The following is a 26,874-nucleotide window of genomic DNA, read 5'->3' on the forward strand; positions in this document are numbered from 1 at the left end:
ACCATTACGCCGTGTCTCAAAACATATCATCGGATAATAGTAATAATCAGAGTACAATCCCAGAAAACTCAATGCGGAAATCATGCGTGAGTGTGATGTGCCGCTACCGCGCCGCCTCCTTCCCCTTCGCTGAAGAGGTACCTGAAACAAAACTGAAAACTGTAAGCACGAAGCTTAGTGAGTTCCCCCATAATACCACATACCATACAAACACATAACATACATACTGCCAGGCATATCTGGGTGCCCGGCCTACCCCTTCGGTCCTCTCGACCGGTGACCTTGCCCTGCATATCTGGGTGCTGGCCTACCCATTCGGTCCTCTCGACCGGTGACCTTGCCTAGCATATCTGGGTGGTGGCCTACCCCTTCGGCCCTCTCAACCGCTCTATCATATACAGTCACATAATCATAATCTAACGTAGCTGGGTACTAAACTACCCCTTCGGCCCTATCAGCCGGTAACTTGGGGACTACTCCCCCTACTACTACCATCATCACGTACATCATATCATGCTAGCACATAAAACATAACAGGTAGTAGCAAACCTAGATGAATATCACAAAGACAATCATCTAACATACAACTCCTAATGGTGGGCCGGCATTATGGCCGTAGACCCACCACTACTGGAAGGTAACTCACCTTGATGTCCTGGAGTGTCTGAACTGTCCTCTGCGTGAAGGTCGGCTCTCCTCGACTCCTTAATCCCTACACGACAACCTTCAAGTCATCAAACCGAACATACAACCCTAACCAGAGTTAATACCAAAACCAGGCAAGTCAACATTGGTCAAAGTCAACACCCAGTTGACCTGACTCGCCGAGTTGGTCTACCAACTAGTCGAGTCTATACTCCACTAATCCGATCCAACCCCGACTCCACTCGTCGAGTCTATCAAGAACTCGACGGATTCTCCTTCATTCAAACCATCGGGACCATCTTCATCCAACTCGCCGAGTTCATCCTTGAACTCGTCGAGTTCATCTCCCTCGTAAATATGTGTCTAGTCTGTGACTTGCCGATTTGTATGAACAACTCGTCGAGTCCATCTTCAAAGATTGCAAGATTGCCTTGGACGCACCGAGTCTGTTCATACACTCGTCGAGTCCTATGATTCCCAGGTCCCTTTACGAGTCTAAACAACTAAGGGACTTTCTCCCTAACAACTGGTCCATCCACAGAAAGGATTTGGTGGTCAATACACCGCGACTCGCCGAGTTCCAAGAACACCTCGTCGAGTCCATCCTTGGCCAACACTATACAATCCATTTAAATGGGTCTTAACACCTCAAAACCATAGATCTGGCCCCCTAATGTCCATTTCATACGTAAAGTTCCAAACTTGGTACACATGCAAGGGGTCTTTGGCCCAAAAAGCAATAAACGATGGCCTCCAAAGTGCATGGGGTGTTTATGGCAGCAAAAAGGGCACCTTTGTGCCATAAAACCCCCCAATAGACCTGGATCTAAAGCATACACTGACTTCCAACACTAAATCCCGAATACCACCTCTCTAGGGCTTAGAAAGATGAAGGAAAAGGCCCAAAAATCAAGATCTATAGACAAAGGTTCAGTTTCATACCTCCAATAAGCTGAAAATGAGCTTCAAACTCTGGATCGTCTTGTTTCCCCTTGGTCTCACAAGTTCCTTCCCTCTTCTCAAGCTTCACAACCGACCAAAAAGCACCAAAATGGCCTTAAAACACACAAAAGTGGCTAGGGTTTCGATATGATGTCCTCTGGGAGTATAAGGGACGATGGAGGCTAAGATAAGGCGTTTAAATAGGGTGTAAACCCTAAATTTAGGGTTTTACCCAAGCAGAATCTACTCGTCGATTCAGTCTTCCGACTTGTCGAGTAGGTCACTTAAATTGTCCGCGGATCTCGACTCTACTCGACGAGTTGGGCCTCCAACTCGTCGAGTCCCAGAGAAAATACATACAATTCTTGAATAAAATACATACCAGGAATCAGGTGTTACAAATGGATTCATGTGGCTGAGCCAATTGACTGTGCCAGTTGGGCATAGATGTACGCACACACGATAAATCCATAGGAGATGCAGGTTATAGTGATGGAGATTCCAGGCGATAGACTGTTGGGTTTTGAGAATTCTAACACTCCTATGGTGTACATGCAACCCTAGAAACCTTGGATCTATGTTTGACTAAGATACATGCAAAATGATTTTTCCAAGGTTCATAATAACTTGCAATACAAAATTCAAGTAGAATAACATACCTTTTAGAAGCTTGGATTCCTTGATGACTTTGTGAGCCTAGCACCCCAAATGTGATGCCTCAAATGCTTCACACAACACCACAATTCTTGGAATAACCTTGAGAGAATTACACTATACTCAAAAATTGGCTAGCCCTCTTACTTGCTTGTAGTAGTGCCAATTTTGCTAGACAAGGAGCCTTTATATAGTTGTGACACAATTAGGGTTACACCATGTAAACCCTAATTGTGATGGCTTTCCATATTCCATGATCCATGGGTTTGAAACCCCCATGGACTATCCATGGAGCACCTTATGGGTTTTAACCCAATCCATACAAACCATGGATCATTAGCCCACTATACAAGAATAGATTTTTTACATAATCAACCCCATATATTTAATTAGTCTCTTTTTGATCACTTAATTAATTCAAGATTAATTCTTTGATCAATACTAATTAAATAATATTATTAATATATTAGTACTTATAATATATTAATAAACCTTCAGTGTCCTTTCTCTCATTTTGGTCTATCCAATTATTGCAATGCCATGCAACCCAAATTGACCATGTCGGGTCGGGTCAAGTACATACCAAATATAGTTATGGACTTAGACACTATATCCAACAGTCTCCCACTTGGATAAGTCTAATAACTATAGTTGCAAATATGACTTCAGAATCCGACTAGCAATCGTAGCTCTTTCAAAGTCTCTTGGAACTAAGATGATGATGATACGCCATTTAAGATAAGTGATCATATAATCCTCTGCTCTCAAGATATCAGCCGGACAAATACATGGAACAATGTCGTACTTATCGTCCAGCAGTTGTTTCTCGATCTCTGATTTGTTTGACATAGAACTAAATTGAACACGTCAATTAGGTTCTGACCGGGCCCAGTACCTAGGTCAAAAAAAAATCATCGAGGGGCCCTGATATCGCTTCTAATCCTAGAAGGAACAGATAAAGTTCGACTCATATGCTTGTACTAACTACTTATTGTATTATGCACAAAAGCACGTTTTATAACATCGAGTTACCAATGCGTTTTCGTACAATCAATGTATAACCAATTCATAGTCAACAACTCATATCTCTAGGTTTGAGGATTTATATGATATTACCGTCTCACGGTCACTCGAGATAAATTCCATGAAGTGATACAAGTGAGCGTGGGTTGAGTCCAATACTTAGAACTTATGAGCACTCATGAATGTTGCAGCAACCATTGCTATGTCTAATACACCTTAGACAGTCTACAAACCCAATTCATGACAGTCTTAATTCAATAACTACTTCCAAAGTATGACTGACTGTGGAGAGTTTGAATAATATAATTATCCTGGAAGTCAAAACATGCAAAATTGAAACAATAGTAAACGATTAACATAAGATAGTAACACTTTATTCATAAATAAATAACAACTTTTATTTAATCATCAAATGTCAATTACATTTTACAAGTTTCACAAAACTATCTAATTATAAAAACTAATATCATCCTTCAGCCCGATGCGCCTCGCATGCTGTAAATGCTTAACCCTAGTCAGTCCGTTCGTGAGGGGATCTGCTGGGTTCTCATCTGATGATACCCTCTTAGCCACGGGGAGTCCTTCTTCTATACGATGTCTAATGAAATGGTATTTTCTGTCAATGTGTCTAGATCTCCCGTGATCCCTTGGTTCCTTAGCTAAGGCAACTGCACTTTCGCTGTCACAAAAAATTTCCATTGGCTCTTTTATAGCTGGTACAACTCCAAGGTCTCCAATGAAGTTCTTTAGCCATATCGCCTCCTTTCCTGCCTCGCTTGCTGCTATATACTCTGATTCTCAAGTTGAATCAGTTACCGTCTCCTGTTTGGAACTTTTCCAAGTAATTGCTCCTCCATTTAGGATAAAGACCCAGCCTGACGGAGATCGGAAATTATCCCTATCAGTCTGAAAGCTAGCATCGTTGTATCCTACCACTCTCAAGTCATCACTGCCACCAAGGGTAAGGACCCAGTCCTTAGTCTTTCGCAGATACTTGAGAAAGTTCTTTACCGCAGTCCAGTGAGCCTTGCCAGGGCTCCCTTGATATCTACTGACCATGCTCAAGGAAAAGGCTACATCAGGGCGAGTACAAGTCATAGCATACATGATTGAGCCCACAGCGGAAGCATATGGTACATGACTCATCTCAGCTATCTCAGCCTCTGTACTCGGACTCTGAGTCTTACTCAGTTTGGCGTTACTCTGGATTGGTAATTCCCCTTTCTTGGAATCCTGCATACTAAACCTCTTCAGTACCTTATCCAAGTAAGTACTCTGACTAAGTCCAATTAGTCTCTTACTCCTGTCTCTCAATATCCTTATCCCTAGGATATAGGCAGCTTCCCCAAGGTCCTTCATATCGAAGCACTTCCCAAGCCAGGACTTAATCTCCTGCAAGGTTGGGATGTCATTTCCTATGAGTAGTATGTCATCCACATACAACACCAAGAAGCTAACTATACTCCCACTAGCCCTAATATATACACAGGACTCATCCTCACTCCTCGAAAAACCAAACTCCTTGACTTTCTCATCGAAACAAAGATACCATCTGCGAGGTGCTTGTTTCAACCCATAGATGGATTTCTCAAGCTTGCACACCTTATTAGGGTTCTCTGTACTTACAAAACCCTCTGGCTGACTCATGTAAACATACTCAGCCAACTTTCCATTAAGGAAGGCGGTTTTGACATCTATTTGCCATATTTCATAGTCATGAAATGCAGCAATGGCCAACATAACCCTAATAGACTTAATTTTTGCTATTAGTGAAAAGGTCTCATCATAATCAACTCCCGGAGTTTGAGAATAGCCCTTTGCAACCAGTCGTGCCTTATAAGTGTGTACATTACCATCCATGTCGGTCTTCTTCTTGAAGATCCATTTGCACCCAACTGTCTTACGACCTGGTACATTGTCAACCAAGTTCCAAACTTGATTATCATACATGGACTGTATCTCGCTGTCCATAGCCTCTTTCCATTTAGTAGCCTCAGGGCCTGTCATGGCTTCCGTGTAGCTGTTAGGTTCATCCAGACCTACCAGTGTACTATTACTGATAAGTGTATCACCTTCTGCAGTAATATGGAAACCATAGTAATGCTCAGGTGCATTCCTAACTCTCGTGGAACGCCTCAAGGGTATGGGCTCATCTACCGGATCAACAGGAGTTTCCTCCTCACGTTGGTCGCTAGTGTTTGAGGTTCCTTCACCGCTTGACTCTTGAAGCTCTTCAAGGTCAATTTGCCTCCCACTGTCTCCTTGGCTTATAAATTCTCTTTCACGAAAGACTCCTCTCCTTTCCACAAAGACCATATTCTCAATGGGTCTGTAGAAGAGGTAACCAAAGGATTTCTGTGGGTAGCCGATGAAAATACACTTCTCGCTTCGAGGTTCGTGCTTGTCGTGAGACTCGCGCCTCACGAAAGCCTCGCAACCCCAAATCTTGATGTGGTCCAAGTTGGGAACTTTCCCAGTCCACATCTCATGAGGTGTTTTGGCAACCTTCTTTGTAGGGACTAGATTAAGGATGTAGGCGGCAGTCTCTAAGGCATACCCCCAGAATGAGATTGGTAACGAAGCTCGACGCATCATGGAACGAACCATGTCCAATAAGGTTCGATTACGCCTCTCTGCTACACCATTCAGCTGTGGTATCCTAGGAGGTGTCAATTGTGAGACAATCCCATATTCCTTAAGATAGTAAAGGAACTCGATACTAAGATACTCTCCTCCGCGATCAGATCGGAGCATCTTGATGTTCCTGCCCAGTTGATTCTCCACTTCCTGCTTAAACTCTTTGAATTTCTCAAAGGTCTCTGACTTATGCTTGATTAAATAGATATATCCATATCTACTATAAGCATCAGTAAAAGTCACATAATACCGATTAGCATCTCTTGTGGCGATTTTGAAGGGTCCACACACATCAGTATGTATGAGGTCCAACAAACCCTCACCCCTATCACAAGTACCAGTGAAGGGTGAGTTTGTCATTTTCCCAAGTAAACAAGACTCGCAACTATCATCCGACTTTAGGTCAAATGATCCCAAAACTCCAGCCTTTTGTAGTTGGCCTATGCGCTTCTTGTTGACATGTCCAAGACGACAATGCCACAAGCATGCTTTGTCTAAGCTATTTGAAGAATCAATACACAACACATTATTTCCTAGATTATCTACAACATTCACAGCTTCATATACACCATCACAAGGTAATGCTTTAAAGTAAAAAATACATCATCGTAATAAACATTAATAGCACCATTATCATTATCAAATGAAAAGGAAAACCCTTGTTTGTACAAGCCATGAAAGGAAATAATATTTCTCGCCATTTCAGACGAGTAACAACATTTATTCAAATCTAACATTAACCCATTATTAAGCAATAAAAAATAAACTCATATCTTGGTAACAGGTGATGCTTTCCTATTCCCCATGATTAAGTTTATCTTCCCGTGCTCCACTTTCTCACTTCTTCTTAGGCCCTGCAAATCAGTACAAATGTGAATACCACAACCTGTATCAAGCACCCAAGAGTTAGTTTTCAATGATTTATTAGACAATATAGTGTAAATACCTGCATGGGTGGGTTTAACTTTCCCATCCTTTACATCCTGCAAGTATTTGGGGCAGCTTCGTTTCTAGTGCCCCTTTTCCTGGCAGTAGAAGCATTGTGCTTCCATTGGGTTTGAAGAAGGAGGAATGGAACCTTTCTTGGTTCCACTTGAAGAGGAGCCATCAAGAGACTTTCCCTTGGTACCCTTCGAAGGGGTCTTTCTCTTCTTCCCCTTTCCCTGCCCAATTGCCAAGACAGGGGCGGTAGTAGGAGTAGGAGTAACAGCTGATTTAAGGCCACTTTCAGCGGTCCTTAAAAGTCCTTGAAATTTACTTAGTGTGACTTCCTCCTTGTTCATATGATAAGTCATACGAAACTGATCATAACTTGGAGGTAAGGAATGGAGAATGATGTCAATCGCCATGTCCTCAGGGAAGTCCACATTAAGCTTCAATAATCGGTCCACGAACCTTTGCATTTTCTGCAAGTGACCGGTGAGGGATTCTCCCTCTTTCATCCTAGCTGTTATCATGGAGGAAATGATTTCATACCTCTCCTGACGATCACTCTGATGGTACCTATCCATCAGATCCTGGTGCATCTCAAAAGGGTAGAAATCTTCATAGGATTTCTGGAGTTCTGCTGTCATTGTGGCCAACATGATGCAAGACACCTTAGTGGCATCTTTCTCATGGGTAGTGTACTCAGCAATCTCCTCAGGAGTAGCAGTTGACTCATCGATAAGCTTTAGCTCCTTATCGAGGACATACTCTTTGCCCTCATAGCGAGTAATCATTCTGATGTTCCTAATCCATTCATTGAAATTTGAACCATCAAAAATGATTTTCCTACACAAGTTCATTAGGGAAAAGGAGCCTGTAGGGTTTGAGCCAGAAGCAGTGTTGGAAGACATCTGAAAAGAAATAAAGACAAGTTTTATTAGATAAAGAGTCCTTAATAAGTCACCCAAATGAAGTATTAAGGCTAGGATCCAACAAACTATTTATAGTTGGAAGAGGGATGTCATAATCCAAGCTATAAAATATTTGAAGGTAGGTAAATGACGATTTACCAATTTCCACTACGAAAACGAAATAAATTGTTAAGTTTTATTAGTTTTGAAATTCCTAGATCTTTTGAGATACATTGAACTTTCAATGGCATGTTTGAATCTCGATTGTGCCCTCTCAAGTTTGTGACTGGGATGCCGAGGATCACAAACAAGGTGTGAATAACCATGCAAATTGACTTGGTACCCTTAACTTTTTATCTCCTAATCGATGTGCTGGTTAACCACACGCACTCCACCGATCTATGATAAAATTAAGTTACCCTTTGTCACTCTTACTAGTCCTTGTTAGTGTGCCGGTAAACTACACGCGCTCCACTAACGACTTGGTAAGGTACAAAGTGTAATTTCATGGGTTAGCACCTATTTCACATTTTCCTAAAGTAACTAAGATTGGGAATTATTAAAATGTAGTTACTTTATAATTTCATTATACTTTTAATGAAGATTTAAAGTCCTTGTCCTACCCTTTCGGCTAACGACCCTCCACCAGTCAAGGAAGCGGTGGGTGAGAGTGGACACCCATTAAGCTGCCATTTTATAGGCAACAACCTTATACCCCCTTATATTCGGCTTCGTGAATGAGGCCTGCTAACGGTAAGACTGACTTATTCTTATACATATCTATATATTTAAACTTTTAATATAATAATAGTATAAGGGTTGAATTTTAAACTTTTAAAATTCTAAGGTTCAATTTGGAAATTAAAGTATTAGGGTGTAAGACTTTACAAATTCCAAAACTTGAGGGCAAGTATTGAAACTATTCAAGACCTTTCATTTCATAACTTATGAGCTTAATGGTTCATTAAAATGAAGACTCTTCATTTTTATGTAACCTTTTATTCTTTAATGACACTTTTAAAGAAGTGACTTTTGGTAATCCATAACTTGAGGACAAGTTATGGACTCCATGATTAGCCATTAAGATCAAGAATCATACTTACAAGCAAGTTACACATAATTCCTATGATCTTCTAAAACTCATAAGAACATGAACATTCATATCAAAATTTCAAGAATCATATTAACACATATAAAACATGGAATTTTGATATTTGTCATTGTAAATGGATTTGCATAAGCATTACACCATCTAAAATAAGTTTTATAACACCAAAACAGTTTAGGGTAATGTTTCTAGCCCATTTCCAGCAGCAAAAATCAAAAATCTGCACTCTGCCTGGCCAACTCATCGAGTGCAAGAACTGACTCGCCGAGTTGGTTGAAGATACGCTTGGACTCGTCGAGTCCCTCTATGAACTCGGCGAGTCTCCTGTGCAGACAGCAGGAATTTCGACTTTTTCAGCTATTTTGCATCAAGTATCAAACAAACAAGTCTAGGCTCAATACCACTGTTGGGTTTTGAGCATTCTAACACTCCTATGGTGTACATGCAAACATAGAAACCTTGGATCTATGTTTGACTAAGATACATGCAAAATGATTTTTCCAAGGTTCATAATAACTTGCAATACAAAATTCAAGTAGAATAACATACCTTTTAGAAGTTTGGATTCCTTGATGACTTTGTGAGCCTAGCACCCCAAATGTGATGCCTCAAATTCTTCACACAACACCACAATTCTTGGAATAACCTTGAGAGAATTACACTATACTCAAAAATTGGCTAGCCCTCTTACTTGCTTGTAGTAGTGCCAATTTTGCTAGACAAGGAGCCTTTATATAGTTGTGACACAATTAGGGTTACACCATGTAAACCCTAATTGTGATGGCTTTCCATATTCCATGATCCATGGGTTTGTAACCCCATGGACTATCCATGGAGCACCTTATGGGTTTTAACCCAATCCATACAAACCATGGATCATTAGCCCACTATACAAGAATATATTATTTACATAATCAACCCCATATATTTAATTAGTCTCTTTTTGATCACTTAATTAATTCAAGATTAATTCTTTGATCAATACTAATTAAATAATATTATTAATATATTACTCTTATAATATATTAATAAACCTTAAGTGTCCTTTCTCTCATTTTGGTCTATCCAATTATTGCAATGCCATGCAACCCAAATGGACCATGCCGGGTCGGGTCAAGTACATACAAAATATAGTTATGGACTTAGACACTATATCCAACATACACACAATGGTCAACGTAGCCCATAGGATCAGAGTGCCCTGTAATATCTTAATAACACAATGATTAAGCCAAAATTCCATGAAAACATTGTTATCTTGGGTAAGCTGAGAAACACTTAACAGATATTTAGTGAGAAGAGGAACAACAAAAACTTTAGGTAAATGCAATGAGGATAATGAAGAAGAACCAAAATGAGTAATATGAAGTTGTTTACCATTACCAACTTGCAACTTGTCATCCCCTGTATAGCGGTCATTGAGTTGGAGTTTGTTCAAGTTAGGGGTAACATGGTCCGTTGCGCCCATATCAAAATATCAGGAGGGGTCCACAACAGTAGATGGATTGTGATAGTGAGCAAGATGAACTTGACAGGATTCAGTTGATATTGGCTGATCATAAGGAGGTGGACGCTTGGAGGGGTAATCAGTTTGATTGCCCCTTTGCCAACAATTTATGGCTTCATGGCCAAGATTGTTACAGAGTTGACAACGGAGACGCCGCCGACGATTATCAGAAGGCCTGGAGGTGGAATTGTTTCCTGAAAACGAAGCAGATGGGCGATTTATGGGATGAGTACATGCTACTTGGTGTGTTGCTGGAACTATTGGAGGAGGAGCGAGTATGGTTGGCGAGGGTAATTGAGTGGCAGTTTGTTTGGTAAGGTCTTGTACAATTCTAGCTTCTTCTTGTAGAAGTAAACCCACAAGATCATCCACAGAAGTAGTTTCAGAGTGCATAAGAAAGGAAGAGGCAAAAGAACTATAAGATGAGTCTAGACCATGAAGAATATACAGGATAAGGTCATCGTCACTGACAGGGGTAAGATAGGTAGCCAATGAATTTGCAAGTTGTCGTTTGCGTTCTAGATAATCAAGCATAGAGAGTGACCCTTTGGAAAGGGTTTGCAATTGAAATTTTAAATCCATTTTGTTAGCCCTAGTCCGCGCTCGGAAGGTGCGTTCAAGAATTTGCTACGCCTGGTGTAAAGAAGATGAGTGGGCAACAGTAGCAAGAGTGCGATCAGACAATGTAGACTTCAACCAGAGGAAAACATAACAATCCCATTTTCTCCGGGTAACGTATTCATGATTTGGGATCGGATAAACTTCGTTAATAAGGGCACCATCATCACCATCTACAGCGTTTTCAGCAACAGGGGGTGGGATTGTTGCAGGTGGGGTAACATGATTGATGATGAAGGAATCTTAATCAAAGCACTCATGGGCAGAAATAATTATGGTGCACCACAAGGAGTAGTTGCCCCTGTCTAATTTGATACTGATTGAGGGGATTTGAAAATTGAGATTCGTGGAAGCAATGTGAGCTATAGCAAGAAGTTGTGGGTTGGTGGCAACCATGGTGGTGATTACACTCAGGAAGACGATCACAATAGAATGGGAGAAAAAAATTGTATCCTTACAGCTCTGATACCATAATAGTTTGTACAGAATGTACCGTAAAAATTATGTATTGATAGACTGAACATGTACATTAATTTATACATGGAAAGTGTGAACCGATACCTAACTTAGCTCCTTATAATTAGGGAGTAACATACACGTGAGTAAGTATCCTAAAGACTAGGTATAGAGAGACTCAATCAATTTATAACCGTTATTATCTAATATAATATTTTAATATGTATTTCTTATAAAAAAAATTATCACTAAATAATTAACTATAATTTAATTTTTTAGTAGTTATTTATAAATTATAATTTATAACTAAACAATATTATTAGTTTATTTTATAGAGTTGGTTAATATTCAAGTTATATATATATATATATATATATATATATATATATATATATATATATACTAGCCGTTTACCCGCGCCAAGCGACGGGTGCAAATAGTTTATTTCAACAATTATTTCTATTTGTAAACATGTATGATTGGACATCCCACTTTGATACGAAGGTAATGAAAACCCTATCAGTGAAATCTAATTTGCTTTGAAAGATAATAACTTCTAACTTGGAAACCAACCCATCTTCTTTAAGTTAAGATTAAAATAATAATAATAATAATAACTCGTCTTTAGTGAACTGTCATTAAATGAATATATACCTAGAAATATGAAATTATAGCCTCCTCATTCACCTCACTTGTATTGGCCCTAACTCCTCATTCCCCTCACTTGTATTGGCCCTAACTCCTCATTCCCCTACAAAATTCCATCAAAATTCTATTTAAATATTCTACAATATGATGTAGATACACAAAATAACACATTGGTGTTTAATATTTCAAAATATTCAACGCATAAAACAAAAATACTCACCCTTCATATATAGCCTTTTATCATTTCTTTCTTTTCCTATCCTGATCAAGATTCTACAAGTAACATCAAGAAATAAGTTTTAGTTCATCAAGAAATAAGTTTATGTTTAATTGATCAAGCTCATACAAACCAAATAATAAAAAAAATTAAAGGTGCATATTGTTTTCATCCCTAAAATGTAAAAAAAAAAAATACAATAGGTAAGTTCTTTTTATAAATCTCTGAATCCAAATCTGGTTAAATTGAAAAAGAACACAAATAAAAGTTAGTTTTTTTGTAGATCTTGTTTCCAAATCTGGTGAAATGAAATAAATACAAAAGGTTAATCTTTACAAATCTTTGTTTCCACCCGGTTCACTGTGAAATCCCCAACCAAGTAAACTGGCATTCCCTTGACTAAAGTTCCAAAATTTAGAACTACTAAAATAAATTAAAAACAACCAAAATAGTTTGGAAAACCAATAGAAAATGGGAAAGACAAACTATACCAGGTCGAGAGATGAGTATAGCAAACTTGGGTCATAGTTTCTATGATTTCGTCAAACACTTGGGAGTGCATGTTATGTAAACCTATAAAAAAAACAATAACATATCTTTTTATATTAACCTGGGGAGAAAATACCAAATTTAAGATTCTCGAATCTAGAAAACAGCTAAAAAGGAAACAAATCAATGGCCATAACTGAAACAGCCTGACCAGGATTACCTATCGCATCTGATTTCAACTGTTCACAACCCTGTCAAAGCTAATTAAAAAACAAAAAATCCATTAGTATGTAACATTCAAAGATACTAAAATAAAAGGGTAAATTTAGCACAACCAGGTATTCGGTTATAAATAAGATATAGAAGAAAAAAATACTAAAGATAAGGAAATAAGTACTTGTGTATTACCTTTTTCGAGTAGAGAGGGTAACAGGGGTGGTTGTGGATGGTCAAGGCCTATTGTAATCCAGTAATAACCTGCAAATGCAAGTCCTGAAGAAATAAGCAACTACTTGTGCAAAAGCAGCAAAAGTGATCATGAGAGGTAAGACCGTAACCGGAGCATGGCCAAGGCTGACTTAGATCAATCTCAAGGCAAATCTTTCAGTACAATTCAAAAGAAATTATGTAAATAGTCAAGAATCATATACATTTGTAAATAAAATGTTATTTTTACCTGTCAAGTCCTAGGAATCACTGATTTCTCATCTATCATAAATTTAGGAAATCAAAACAGAATCCAAATGAAATGAAATAAGAGGATGTCAGTCACCAAATCAACAAAAATGTTTCAGGTTTCATGATCAATAAGGAGAGAGAGAGAGAGAGAGAGAGAGAGAGAGAGAGAGCAAACGTTGGTGTTGAATGTTGTCGATGTGTGTATGTGGATGTGTCGATTTTTGAACATCCTGAACAAAAAATCAATAAAAAACATAATAGATGAGAATAAGATAGAGAATTATATATAAAACCTTATACCGTAACTGATTTGGTTGAGGTTTCCTTGGGTCCCAAAGATGAAAAAGCACACCATTTTGCTTAATTTTTATTACCTTGTATGTGGTGGTTATGGAGGAGGGCGACTCGAAGGCTGCAATTGACAAATAACCATATTACAACATTTTAATAAATAAATCCAAGCCTTATGAGATTTTTCATATTATAATTTATAATGGTTACCTCCATCATGCTTTTTGCACATACCACCACAAAATCAAGTCAAGGCATCCTGCTCAAACAATATTCATGTTATTTTTTGTTATATTAATGATTATTAAAAAAAATCAACAACAAGAAACCACCAGTTACCTCACATGTCTTTCAACTTGAGCCTCAAGCCCTCAACCCAATTATGCCACCAAAGTTGTGTCCGTGCAAAAAAAAAATCATAAATTTATGTAGCCACTTCATAAAAACCGTTAAAAATAGGTTTTATTCCTACTTTAGTTTAGGGGTTTTGTACATATGCATAATGTAATTGACACAATGTGGTGATATATTTTACCTGAAAAACATAAATAAATAAAAACTTTTGAACCAAAATCAATGTTTTTAATATCTTGTAATGATTATTATACACAAATTACACAATGTAACTTACTTTTGCTACTGTAGGACCAATTAGGTATGGATGTGGTGATCTTGTAGCAAAGAGCCCCTTTTTTTCACCTTTCAATCTTGGACTCTTACCTGCAACATTTGATGTGGATGTAGATTTTAAAAAAATAATAAATATTGAGAGAATTAGAACAAGAGATACACATTACACACCTCTCCTTTCAATTTTGACATAGATGGATGTTTCGCTGCCACCATCAACCAAATTACACAAAATCCGTTGAAAAAGAAGAATGTGATAATTAAGAAAATCATCCAGTTTCCATATGATCATGAACCATATATACATCGCATCTGATTCATGAAATTGACATAAAAAATTGAGTAAAATTCTAACAGACTACCCAAACACACCTGGTTATAATGATTCACGGAATCGGGATTGACTAACTGATTGTCCAAAAGCGTATAAATAATCTGAACAAAATCCTATGTGAAACATTCAACAAATCCATCAAGGGAAAACAAAAATAAGGTAAAAACATAATGAAACTCTTGAATAACCCACCTCGATCCGGTTTATAGTGTGAGATGTCTGGTGGCGATGATGAAGCCACTTTAGGGTTACGATTTCCAGTTAATGTTGTGCGATGGTGTCATTAATGGTGGTAACGGAGGCTGCCAAAGATTAAAGAGAGTAAGGAGGGAGATGGAAGAGATCTGGGAGAGACAGACGGCTGATGGAAGATATTAGGGTTTTCCAACATTATACATAGAAGAAGTCAAGACCGTAAGTTACAATGATACGCGTGCGTACACGCTTTCATTTTAAGCTTAATAGGATTGTACATGGTGTTATAAGATTTATACCTTTTAATTTTCAAGAAAGAAGCAATATGTTTAATATGTTTAATAATGTAGTAAATATATATATATATATATATATATATATATATTTAAAATAACGTGCCTCTTAAATACTGAATCGTAAAGACAGATACAATCAAATTATAATTTGTTTAGATGAGACCGGACTTAAAATAACATCCCTCAAATTAACTTGCCTGCACAAAATACATTGCCGGTAGTCTCTCAGAATACCTTGCCGACGGTTTCTCACAAAAAGCCACCAACTGAATGAACATTTTATGGGCTAAAATAAAGTGAGATTATTAATAAGTTTTTTTTTTCGAAAAAAAAAGGATAATTTTTAAAAACATTATCAAAACAGAAATTAAATATTCTTTTATTTTTGTTTCTACAAATCGTCGTACCCAATTAAAAGATGACATGTATTACATTAATATATTAAAATATCATTAAATGAGCATTAAATGTTCCATTTGTCACTATTTAATTGGTAGAAAGATTTGTAGGAACAAAAACTATAATAATATTTAATTTCTCTTATCAAAATACATGGACTTTCCAAGAATAACATTTTTCCTAACGAATGTATATTAAAAATGATATTTTTTTTAAGTATTTGATTAGCTCTTCGTTATTAAATTCTTCAATGAGTTCTAAACATCAACCAAAAGCTATGTAACTAATAATGAGATTTCAAAAAGGATGGATAAGTGTATGACAAGTTTGACAAAAACATAACTTGCATTAGCAATTATAATATTAATTGAATCTAGACAGCAGACACATTAGTATATTAATTAAACGAAGAAAATCCAAACTTTTTAACTTAAAGGTGATCACCAAATTCGATTATTTTTGTAAATTCGAGCTCCTCTTTTCTTTCCGTGGTAACATATTGTTCGCCGTTCAAAATAGTAAATAAATAAAATAAAATCATAAAATTTATATGTAATTAGAAAATGCCCCTCTCCGTTTTAGGAGACCAATACCGGGAGTCTATTTATGTTCGTTTTGTATTAGATATAATTTATAGATTTTCTATTAAGCAGCAATTGTGTTTCTAATTTTTTAAACACATGGAGCAAAGAATATATAGTATTTAAATATATGTACTACTTCTGTAAAAAAAACATGTAAGGACCTTTTTTTGTAAATTACAGGGAGAGTTTTTGTAATGTATTTTTTATATAGGGACCAAACCTGTCAACATATGAAAATATTGTTGTCAAAGTCTAAAACTCAAACATAAAAAATCACATGGACATTTTTTATAAATTACAGCACAATTTTTATAATTTATTTTCTATACATAGACCAAACCTACCAACATATAAAACTATTAGTGCCAAAGTCTAAAACCCAAAATATATTATTCCTAGACTAGTTGTTTTTTATTATATATAAGAGTAAATTATAGAAATTGTCTGTGTGTTTTGGTCACAGTCATAGTTTTGGTCCTTAAGTTTGAAAACTGATAGGTTGTATCCCTATGGGTTATAAATATTGTATTGTAGGTCATTGCTTCATATGAAAAAACGAACTTACCCTTCATTTTTTTTTTCATTTTTTTAACAATTTATTATTATTATTATTATTATTATATAACAAATTTTTTTGTTCTTTATTTTAATAGAATTAATATAGATTTCTTATAAAATTATTTTTAATTTTTAAATTAATTATCATATATATATATATATATATATATATATATATATATATATATATATATAATAGTCATTTATTCTTAGCTTTATTTATTTATCTTTGTTTTTATGGTTTAAAAATCTTTTAATATTTTTTTTTACGTTTTGTCCGTTCATGTTATATAACGTTTTTTCTTTTAATGTTTTGCTCGAATAAACAAATTAAAATAGAACCTCAGATAGCTATCAAACATCAAATATAATTATTTAATGTTGTTTTTTATGTGTTTTTCATTTACATTATTGGTTTATGTGTTTTACTTTTATTATTCATGTTTAAAAGTTTTTATTGTTACTTTTTAAAAGAATAATCGTAAAGATTAGGATTAACAAGTATCATATTGTCATAACAACTATCGAAATAATAACTATTTGTTAAAAGAATAATCTTAAATAAAGTCTACTGCTTGTTAATACCTTTTAAGTATATATATTGTATGGAATAATAAAAATTTCCCTCACGTTTATTTTAACAAAAGAAATAGGATTCATATATAATATCTTAAATTAATTAACAGTATAAAAACTGTAACATCCCAAAAATCTCAACCAATTTAAACTTTTAAAAACAACCCATAGTCATAAAATGTTTACAAAATCATTGTTTCCAAACTATTTATCCATATCAGAGTATCCAAAAATCATAAAGCCATAAATAGAGGATATGTACGGTCACACTTTTGCCTTTCCGCGGTCATCAGAAGTACCTGAAACAACAACTAAAAATCGTAAGCCAAAGCTTAGGGAGTTCCCCCAAAGTACCAACACCCAAACATATAACATATATATAACATCATGTCGGGTCCAATCAACCATCATGGTGGAATACCCTAGGCCCAGTCAACCTCCGGGTCCAATAATCCTTAAGATGGAATACCCCAGGTAGGAATGCCAATATACAACGGGTCCACTTTGTCATCGGACTGGAATACCCTTAGGCCCTCAGTACGAGTCTGACATGCCAACCGGTCCTCAGCTTGTATCTACAATGCTCCTGAGCCCTCAGTATAAGTCTGGCATGCCAACCGACCCTCAACTGATATTTGGAATGCCCCCGGGTTCGTTGGCTATAGCACAAAGCAATACAACGTCAACCCAACACAATATGTCGACATTTAACAGATAACAAACATAAGCAATATATAGATAATCATGTAGGCATAATGACAGGTTGTCATACAGATCTACCAATCTAAGCATATCAGCAACTAGCATATAATCATGCAGATCTATCTCATACTCAACATATCAATTTATAGTTGGATATCAATCTAATGGGTCAGCCTTGGTGCCTTCGACCCGTAAGTACAGTGAGGAAAACTCACATCACAGTTTGAACAATAGCTGATGAGGTCTTGACTCCGAATCTCAGCTCTCGCCGACACCTATTCATCCAAATGACCAATTCTCAAACACCATTCAAAATACCCAAAATACCCCTTGGTCAAAGTCAAAGTCAAAGTCAAACTGGTCAAAGTCAACCGAGTCAACTCAACCGAGTCGACACAGAATGCGTATGTGGGGCGTACTTCAAAGGTATGCGGGGCGTACTCGAGCATTGGCCACCATCGGGGAGGTTGACCACGTACGCGCTCGGTACTCAGATTATGCAGGGCGTACGCCCAGTCTTCCCAAAAGCTCATTAAGAACTTAATGCCTTAAGCTCTTACGTCCAACTTCCAGATCGAATGCTAAATCAACCTCAAGAGTCATAAAGTTTCCAACTTTATGACTTTTCATGTCCATTAAGTGTGTAACTCAACATCTTAATACATTAAGACACTATAAAGAATGCATGGAGCAAAACCAACCATTAAGACCCATTCAAATGACTCAAGACCCTTCCTAAGGTCTGAAAGGATGGCTTAATGGGTCAAGAAGAGGCCATGCTCAAGAATCACCATTTTGGGACCAACAAGTGACTTTAAAAGAGAAAAAACCTAGATCTACAAGATGGAGTGGTAAAGTTGCAAGGTTTATACCTCCTGGAGGTTGCACTCAAGGTAGAAATCACAGATCCAAGGTGCTTCCCAACTCCAAGATCTTCACACTTCACTCTTCATCTAAAAGAAATCCTCTAAAACAATCCAATGGCTCCAAAAAGGCACTCTTTCACTTAGGGTTGCTTGGGGGTCATTCTCACAAAGGGTGGCTGAAGAAGGAAGGGGACATGAGGTTATAATGATGATTATATAGGGCCAAAATGCCACTATGGGACAGCGTACGACGTGTACGCCCAACGTACTAAGGTGCAGCCTAGTACGTTTAGCATACACACGTACGCTAAGCGTACTCTCGAAATCCTGAAATTACCAAAATGCCATTATGGGCCCTTTTACACTCTTTTTTTTAACTTAGGGACCAAAATGCAATAAATCTTAATATAAGGGTCAACAATGGAAGTACCTCAAAACAAGATGTTACAATTCTCCCCCACTTGACTTAGAATTCATCCTCGAAGTCTGCTGTAACGAATAACTTGGGGTAATGCTCCCTCATCTCAGCCTCCGGCTCCCAGGTCCACTCGGAGCATCTCCGATGCTGACACTGAACCTTTACCAAAGGTATCTCCATGTTGCGTAGGACCTTCATTTTTCTTTCTAAAATAGCCACCGGTCTCTCAATGTAATTCAGGCACTCATCGACCTAAATATCATCCAAAGGAATCATTGTCTCGTTGTCCAACACACACTTCCGCAACTGAGAGACATGGAAAGTGTTGTGGATCTGACTGAGCTCGCTAGGCAAATCAAACCGGTAAGCCACCATGCCTACCCTGGCGATCACAAGAAAGGGTCCAATATACCGAGGGCCTAATTTTCCCATCTTATTGAAGCGTATCACACCCTTCCAAGGCGAGACCTTCAGGAGCACCATTTTGTCGACCTGAAATTCCAACTCTGATCAGTGTCTGTCGGCATGGCTCTTTTGCCAACTCTGAGTGGTCCGTAGTCTCTGCCTGATTTGCTGAATAAGCTTCATGGTCTGAAGGACTACTTCGGTCCTTCCCATGACCCTATGACCAACCTCTCCCCAACATACTGTCGGATTAGTGTCTAAGCCCGTAACCATATTTGGTAAGTACTTGACTCGGTTGTGCATGGTCCTTTTGGGTTGCCTTCACCAAAGCAACTTGACTGGAGAAATAATAGAGAAAGAGGTTATTATGGTTTATTAATATATTATAAGAATAATATATTAAGAGAGAAATCATATTTGTTTAATTAACATTGATCAAGAATTAATTAAGAATTAATTTTGTGATCAAAAGAAGTTAATTGAACTAGGGGGACTGAACTGTAATTATGTGATAGTTGCAAAGTAGGGCAAAGGATGCCCTATATGATAGGGTGGACGAATTTAAGGGGATAAGGCCTTAGAATTCGTCCATGATAAGGTTTCTAGGGTTATCCTTTGGGCTGCTTGGTGGCTAAGCAACCAGATAAGGATAAGGACTGAATCCCTAATTCCTAAACCTATATAAAGACCCCTTGGCATAAGAAATTCGGCCACTTGATACCTAGGGTTCCTAGAGCCGAATTTCATACCTCCCCTCTCTCTCTTGCCTCTCCATTTGCTCTTTGTGTTTGTGAGCCATTAGAGGTACTACACTTGTGGTACTTGCTTTCAAAGACAAGAAGATTCAAGATACAAGTTGTTATTACAACATAACAACAAGAGGTATGTATTCCATTCTCCTTTATGATTTTCGAAATTACCTAGGAGCATGTTAGGTTTCTTTTGTGTTCATAATGTTGTATAACTAATAGTGAAAACATAGATCCATATCTAGGGTTGCATGCACACATAGTATTGTTTGTATAAAATCCATCAGTGGTATCAGAGATTTTTGGTTTTGTTTTCAATTAGATTTTATACAAAAGTATGATTTTGACATATTAGGGTTTATAACAAATAAACCCTAAGGGCTTGACTTTCGAAATTAGGGTTCCTAAACCCTAGATTTCGAAATTTTTGATAGGGTTTCCCAAACCCTTTCCTCAGCCTCCAAGATTTCGAAGTTTAGGGTTATCCAACCCTAGGGTTTTCGAAATTGCCTCCTCCCCAAGATAAGATTCCTAAATTTTAAGGATTTGGATAATGTCATATCTTGTAATTATCCCTTTAATTGTTTAATATGGCAATTAAAGATTTTTGAATTATCCCATCCAAATCTTCAAATTTTAGGGGATTTAAGGGATTAGGTTAAATTAATTGTTAATTTAATAGATAATCTTTCAAAATTTGATAATTCAAATTAATTGTTTAATTTTGGGATAATTATTAAATAAAAGGTATAAATATTTAAAAATTTAAATTTTCAGAAATTTTAAATTTGATTAAAACCCTAATGATTTGAAATGTTTCAAAACTTGCCCTCAAGTTTTGGAATTTAAATTTTAATTAAATGTTTAATTTTAAAATGTTAAATTCTAAAACCCTAATTTTTGAAAAGTTCGAATTGCACCCTTATGGTTTTATTAAATTAATTAAGTGTATAATTAAAAGAGAGTTAATAAATCCATAATGATATGGTTTACATTTAATTAAATTAAAAGAGTAATTTGTTAAATTAGACTACCTAGTATTTTAAAAGTATAAAATACACCTTATACTATATAACATTTAAAAGTTTAACATATTATATATGTATGAGTAAAGAGTCAGTCTTACTGTTAGTAGGTCTTATTCACAAAGCTGGTCTCAAATGGGTGTTTAAGGAAATTGCCTATAAAATGGCGATTGAATCGGTATCCATTCTTACCCACCGCACTCTTGACTAGTGGAGGGTCGTTAGCTGAACGGGTAGGATAGGACACAACCTTCCATTATAAGTATAATGAAATACGAAGTAACTAAACGTTTTTATAAATTCCCAAATCTTAGTTACTTTAGGAAAAAGTGAATTTGATGCAATTCCATGAAATTACACTTTGTACCCTTGCTAAGACGTTAGTGGAGCGTGTGTGGTTAACCGGCACACTAAATGGGTTCTAAGCAAAGGTAGCGAAGGGTGACTCGATGTTTGTCATAGTTCGGTAGAGCGTGTGTGGTTAACCGACACATCGAATAGGTGAATGTAACATTGGGGGCACCATGTATATTTGCATGGTTATTCACACCCTGTTTTGTGATCCTCGGCATCCCAGTCACAAATCGAGGGGCATATCGAGATTTAAACATGTCATTGAAAAGTTCAATGAATCTCAAAGGATCTAGGAGTTTTCAATACATTTAAAACTTAATCTCTTTTTCGTTTTTCATGGTGGAAAATTAGTGAATCGTTATTCACTTACCTTCAAATGTTCTGCAATTTGGGTTACAGCATCCCTCTCCCAAGTTGTAGAGTATTGTGTTGGGTCCTAGCCTTAATATCTCGTTTGGGTGTTTTATTAAGGACTCAATCAACTGACTTGAATTTTCTCCCGTTTTGTAGATGTCTGATTCTAACTATGGTCTTCCCAAATCCCTTGGAACAAGCTTTCTACATGAAGATGATATTCCATGATTCGATCGAGGAACAAGAGATCATGCTTCACTTCCTCCACCTCCTCCTATTGTTCTCTCTAACCCACAAGTTCAAAGGCTTGAAAAGTTCAAGCTCACTCAAGCCCTTTTAGCAAGTAAACATGAAGAAGGAAAGTCAGTGTGTGCACACGTCTTAGAGATGAAGTCACACATTGATAGGTTAAGAATGTTGGGAGTCATTGTATGTGAGAAGCTACCTGTTGACTGGGTTCTTCAATCGCTTCCTGAATCATATAGTGAGTTCGTAAGAGAGTACTATATGATGGACCACGACGTGACCCTCATCGATCTCACATATTTGCTTGCTGCTGCCGAATCAGCAATGATTTGGCGCACTGGAGAAGCATAGTTGATTGGTGGATCTACCTTCCAAACCTCCATGGACATAGGCAATGGCAACGAAAGGCATGCCATGGTCGAAAAGTTTGATCATAAGAGAAAGGCAAAGTTTGAGGTAGTTCCGTGTACTGTTCCAAAAGAGTCAATTTGCTTTTATTGCCAAGAGAAGGGGCATTGGAGACGAAGCTGCCCTGTCTACCTGAGAGATCTAAGAGATGGGAGAGTCAAGACGTATGGCTCTACTTCAGGTAAAATCCATTAACTAACTCTATAAGTTCCTATTTTTTTATTCTTAATACATGATGTGATAAGATTACATTTGATGTTTTGTAGGATCGAAGAAAAGAGAGGAAGCTTAAAGGAAGAAGTGAGCTGAGTCTGATCGCGAAGAAATGGATTTCGATCGCATGATGCGATGATCGGATTTTTGGAGCTGCTACTTTTAGAGTTATGATAGATTGCTAGGAACATGTAATAGCGTAGTTTTCATTTAAATTTCATTGTAAGGACAAGTTTTTCCGCACCTTTTATAAATAAAATAAATTCTATTTTTTGTCTTATTTATATATTTCCTTGCAATGGCATGTATGAAAAATTGACGTTTGTGTATTTCTAGTTTCAGCAATGATGAAATGGATGTGATTCTTAGTAATGTTATTTGTGGTAATGTCAAGAATTTACCAAATAAGGAAAGATTCTTGTCGACCAAGTTTCAATTGGACAGAAACTCAGAATCATACAACTTGTATTGTATGATGAATGAGAACCTTCATATTTGGAAATTAAGACTAATTCCTTGACAAAGAGTCAAGTGAAGGACTAGGAGCACTGGTACACAATGTTGTGCACTAGTCAAGTCCACCACAAAGAACAATAAGATTATTCGTCATGATTTACTAAAGGTCTAGTAAATGTGGTTATGCTTACAAGATTAAGTGTAATTCTGAATCATTGAAAAGTTTCAATGTATGACAGAACGAATAAGAAGAATCAATTAGGCAGAAAGATAAAAGGTTTCTCCAATCTAAGAAGAAGGGAGAGTACTTTTGTATCGTGTTTTATGATCGTCTTGGTAATCACAGGAACCATATTACAATTCATCCTCTAAGGACACCTTAGTGCACTAGTTTGTCTAAGAAGAGGAATCGAGAATTGTTGTAGTGGTTAGGTCAGTAAGATGTATCGTACTTCGTTCCAAAATCAAGTCTTAGAGTTATACTCCAAGATTGTGACTTGAGTGACATAATCTTAAGTAGGAATGTTCTTACACTTGCACATTTTGGTAAGTTGTGATGTCTTGAATAAGACAAAGGCCAACTAGTACCAAATTAAGTGTAGGTTTTGTTTTGATATAGACACACACTAACTCTTGAATATTTGTTTTGTCAAGAAATGTTTCTTGATAAGAGAATCTAATATGTCAAGAGGTCAGTGGGAGTCTAAAGATTTTGAAAAGTTTCAAGAACAAATCAAGAAGTAAACCTATTAAACACTAGCACACGACTTGAGGATTATAACCTATCGTGTTGACGTATTCTTGTTTCTATGCCAATCCAGTTGAGTTGATTATGCATATGAGTTCTACGAGTTCTCAATGGACTGCATAAGGCAAGCACCTTGTTCAATGAAAGTACATTGACTGGCATAGGTAAGCTGCTAAATAACTTGGAAGCAATGGTGGGACCCTTGATGGCAAAGAATCAAGTATGAACAAGTTTTGTCCATAAGAGTTTGGATTTGTCACAAACATTATCTTATGATTATGGTTATGACAAATTCACATGGATAGGAACACATGCACCATAAAATCTAAGTGTCATAAGGTTTCTCTCCTTCATGAAAATGATTGTGAGGAAACGCTTTCACTAAGAGAGATTTTAAGAAGATAGTGATTATGTAAATTGCATTCTCAAATTCGATTATGATTACGGCATCCCTCTTCATAGTTCGAATTATGAGATTTGGCGATTAGTCTGAACATTCAGAACTTAGTAATATAAGTTCTGAATTAGTTTAGACACACATGAGAGCTGTCTAATGAAAGGTGTGTGAGTTTGAAAAGCTTAGATAAAGGCTTATCGAAGCACATCATATTGGAAATATGAACTTTAGAAGTTAATAAGTATTGTCTTCCAGAAGTCCGACTGTTTTCTAATGCGTGTCAAAGCTAGTGGGAGCATAAATGTTATGCTGGAATGGATAAAATCATCATGTTAGTGGGAGCATGATTATTATTTTAAGTATTGCAAGTTGGCAATATTAATTGTAGAAAAACAAAAGTTTCATTTTGCAAAGTTGCAGGGGTTGAAAAGTTGTTTCGCTATAATTAAGGGAGAGAATGTCATACTTCGTTTCAAATCTAAAAGCTCAGATAGAGAAATTTTAATCAAATTTTAGTCAAGGATATATTAACTGCATTCTCAAAATTTGATTATGATTACGACATCCCTCTTCATAGTTCGAATTGTGAGAACGTGGCAAATAGAAATATTATGGCAAATGGCTGATAAAGTATCATGCTTTTATGTAATACATTATGAATCGTGTCCCATACGCTAATCGTATAGGATTGATTGCATATGCTGTAATATTGGACCGTTCTAAAATTTTCCAAATGTCTAGGGCATTAAGAGGGAAAAAGGGACTAGAATCGGATTTGACTAAAATAATTAAACAACTGTCAAGGACAATCTAAGGTTTGCCAATGATTGGTCGCTTGTGGACAGTTGGAAGTATAGTCATGGATGGACCATATTGACATTATTATGAATAGACAAGATTCTATTTAGAATGAGTTGTCATATGGCAAATATGGAAATGTTTCCATATTAGGAGTTGAACGTTAAGAATTTATGTCTAGATTATAAACTTCTATGCAAGAAGGATGTTCAAAGGAATGTACTTTGAATGTGAGACTTCATGACTATGGAATTGTCTTGTAAACAATCTCCAATAGAGCACTTTATAATTTCATTGGCAAAGTCTTGGTAACTTTGGCACTGTGATATTACGAAAGGACCGTTGCATAAAATGTTATAATCTGACATATTCTAGTAGTGGCGAGAATTTGTATTCTTACACTGATGATTAGGATTAGAAATTGTGAAATGAACATCATTGGAAATGTTTTCATTTGATCTATTTCACAAAGTAAGGACCATAGGTAAACATAGTGTGCATGCTTGGTGCATGGGACAACTGTTGTTATAATTCAAGTAAGAAGTTGATTACCCGAAACAACAAATAATGAGTAATCAATATGGTGATTAAATAAAAGGTGTTTTATTTATGCTCAAAAGTTTGGGGCCATATAGGATTAGTATTATTCTTGTGTTTCACTTTGCATGTTTTGACTTCCCGAATAATAAGATTATTCAAATCCTCCACAGTCGCTCATACTTTGGAAGTAGATATGAAAGAAGACTGTCATGAATCCGTCTGTAGATTGACTAAAGCGTTTAGACATAGCACAAGTTTGTTGTAGAGTTCATGAGTGCTGCTATAAGATTAGAGTATTGGATTAAACCCACGCTCACTTGGATCGCTTCATGGATTTTATCACGAGTGATTGGTGAGACGATAATATCTTATATTCTTGAAACCGAGACGTGTGAGTTGTATTCTGCAAGTCGGTTGCACATTGATAATATGTAAACACACCAGTAACTTGGTGTTATAAAACATATTGTTGTGTGTGATTTGATGAGTAGATACAAGCGAGCACTGAGTCGAAGTTTATCTGTTCCTTTTACCCAAAGTGGGATAAAAGCGATATTTGTGGGACCCTCGATGATTTAGTGATGACACCCTATGCGCTTGGCCAAGCCGGGACTAAGTTGATGTGTTCAACTGTGGTCTGTTGTCAGTCGTTATAAATCGGAAATCGGGAAACAACACATAGACTGAGAGAATGATTATAATCCATGTCTCATGTCTATACGATATCTAGAATGGAGGAATATATGATCCCTTATCTAAAGGACAGGTTACTGATAAGATCAGAGTTCGATAGCGTCTTTGAGAGCTACGATTGCTAATCAGGTTGTACTTGCTTTTATGGTTACTAGACTTATCCAAGTGGGAGACTGTTG

The 26,874-nt window shown here is 36.7% G+C and overlaps 1 protein-coding gene across 14 annotated transcripts; it reads right to left on the minus strand.

Moving 5' to 3' along the window:
* Positions 1-6,656: 6,656 nt before the first annotated feature.
* LOC145106558 (uncharacterized) lies at positions 6,657-15,137 on the minus strand. 14 transcript variants are annotated; one of them, XM_079043517.1, is made up of 16 exons: positions 14,908-15,136; positions 14,754-14,828; positions 14,553-14,587; positions 14,091-14,471; positions 13,962-14,010; positions 13,835-13,872; positions 13,636-13,690; positions 13,459-13,490; positions 13,340-13,382; positions 13,191-13,259; positions 13,003-13,042; positions 12,785-12,866; positions 12,297-12,349; positions 12,083-12,179; positions 6,848-7,739; positions 6,657-6,755 (listed from the first exon to the last, which is right to left on the minus strand). In XM_079043517.1, exon 15 carries the CDS (start codon positions 7,737-7,739, stop codon positions 6,912-6,914), a length of 828 nt encoding a protein of 275 aa, XP_078899643.1. In that variant the 5' UTR covers positions 12,083-12,179; positions 12,297-12,349; positions 12,785-12,866; positions 13,003-13,042; positions 13,191-13,259; positions 13,340-13,382; positions 13,459-13,490; positions 13,636-13,690; positions 13,835-13,872; positions 13,962-14,010; positions 14,091-14,471; positions 14,553-14,587; positions 14,754-14,828; positions 14,908-15,136; the 3' UTR covers positions 6,657-6,755; positions 6,848-6,911. The 14 variants fall into 14 exon arrangements, 13 of the variants coding, with proteins under 13 accessions (XP_078899643.1, XP_078899644.1, XP_078899647.1 ...); XM_079043518.1 differs by having other exon boundaries at positions 13,334-13,382; XM_079043521.1 differs by lacking the exon at positions 13,340-13,382 and having other exon boundaries at positions 13,761-13,872; positions 14,908-15,137.
* Positions 15,138-26,874: the final 11,737 nt, after the last annotated feature.

This window comes from Lactuca virosa, chromosome 4, assembly GCF_052849685.1.
Source record: "Lactuca virosa cultivar CGN04683 chromosome 4, Lactuca_virosa_CGN04683_v6, whole genome shotgun sequence".
NCBI lineage: Eukaryota > Viridiplantae > Streptophyta > Magnoliopsida > Asterales > Asteraceae > Lactuca > Lactuca virosa.

What these genes read in the sequence shown, in the direction of transcription:
- LOC145106558 (XM_079043522.1), bottom strand. Translation starts at nt 7,739, where the DNA reads ATGTCTTCCAACACTGCTTCTGGCTCAAACCCTACAGGCTCCTTTTCC.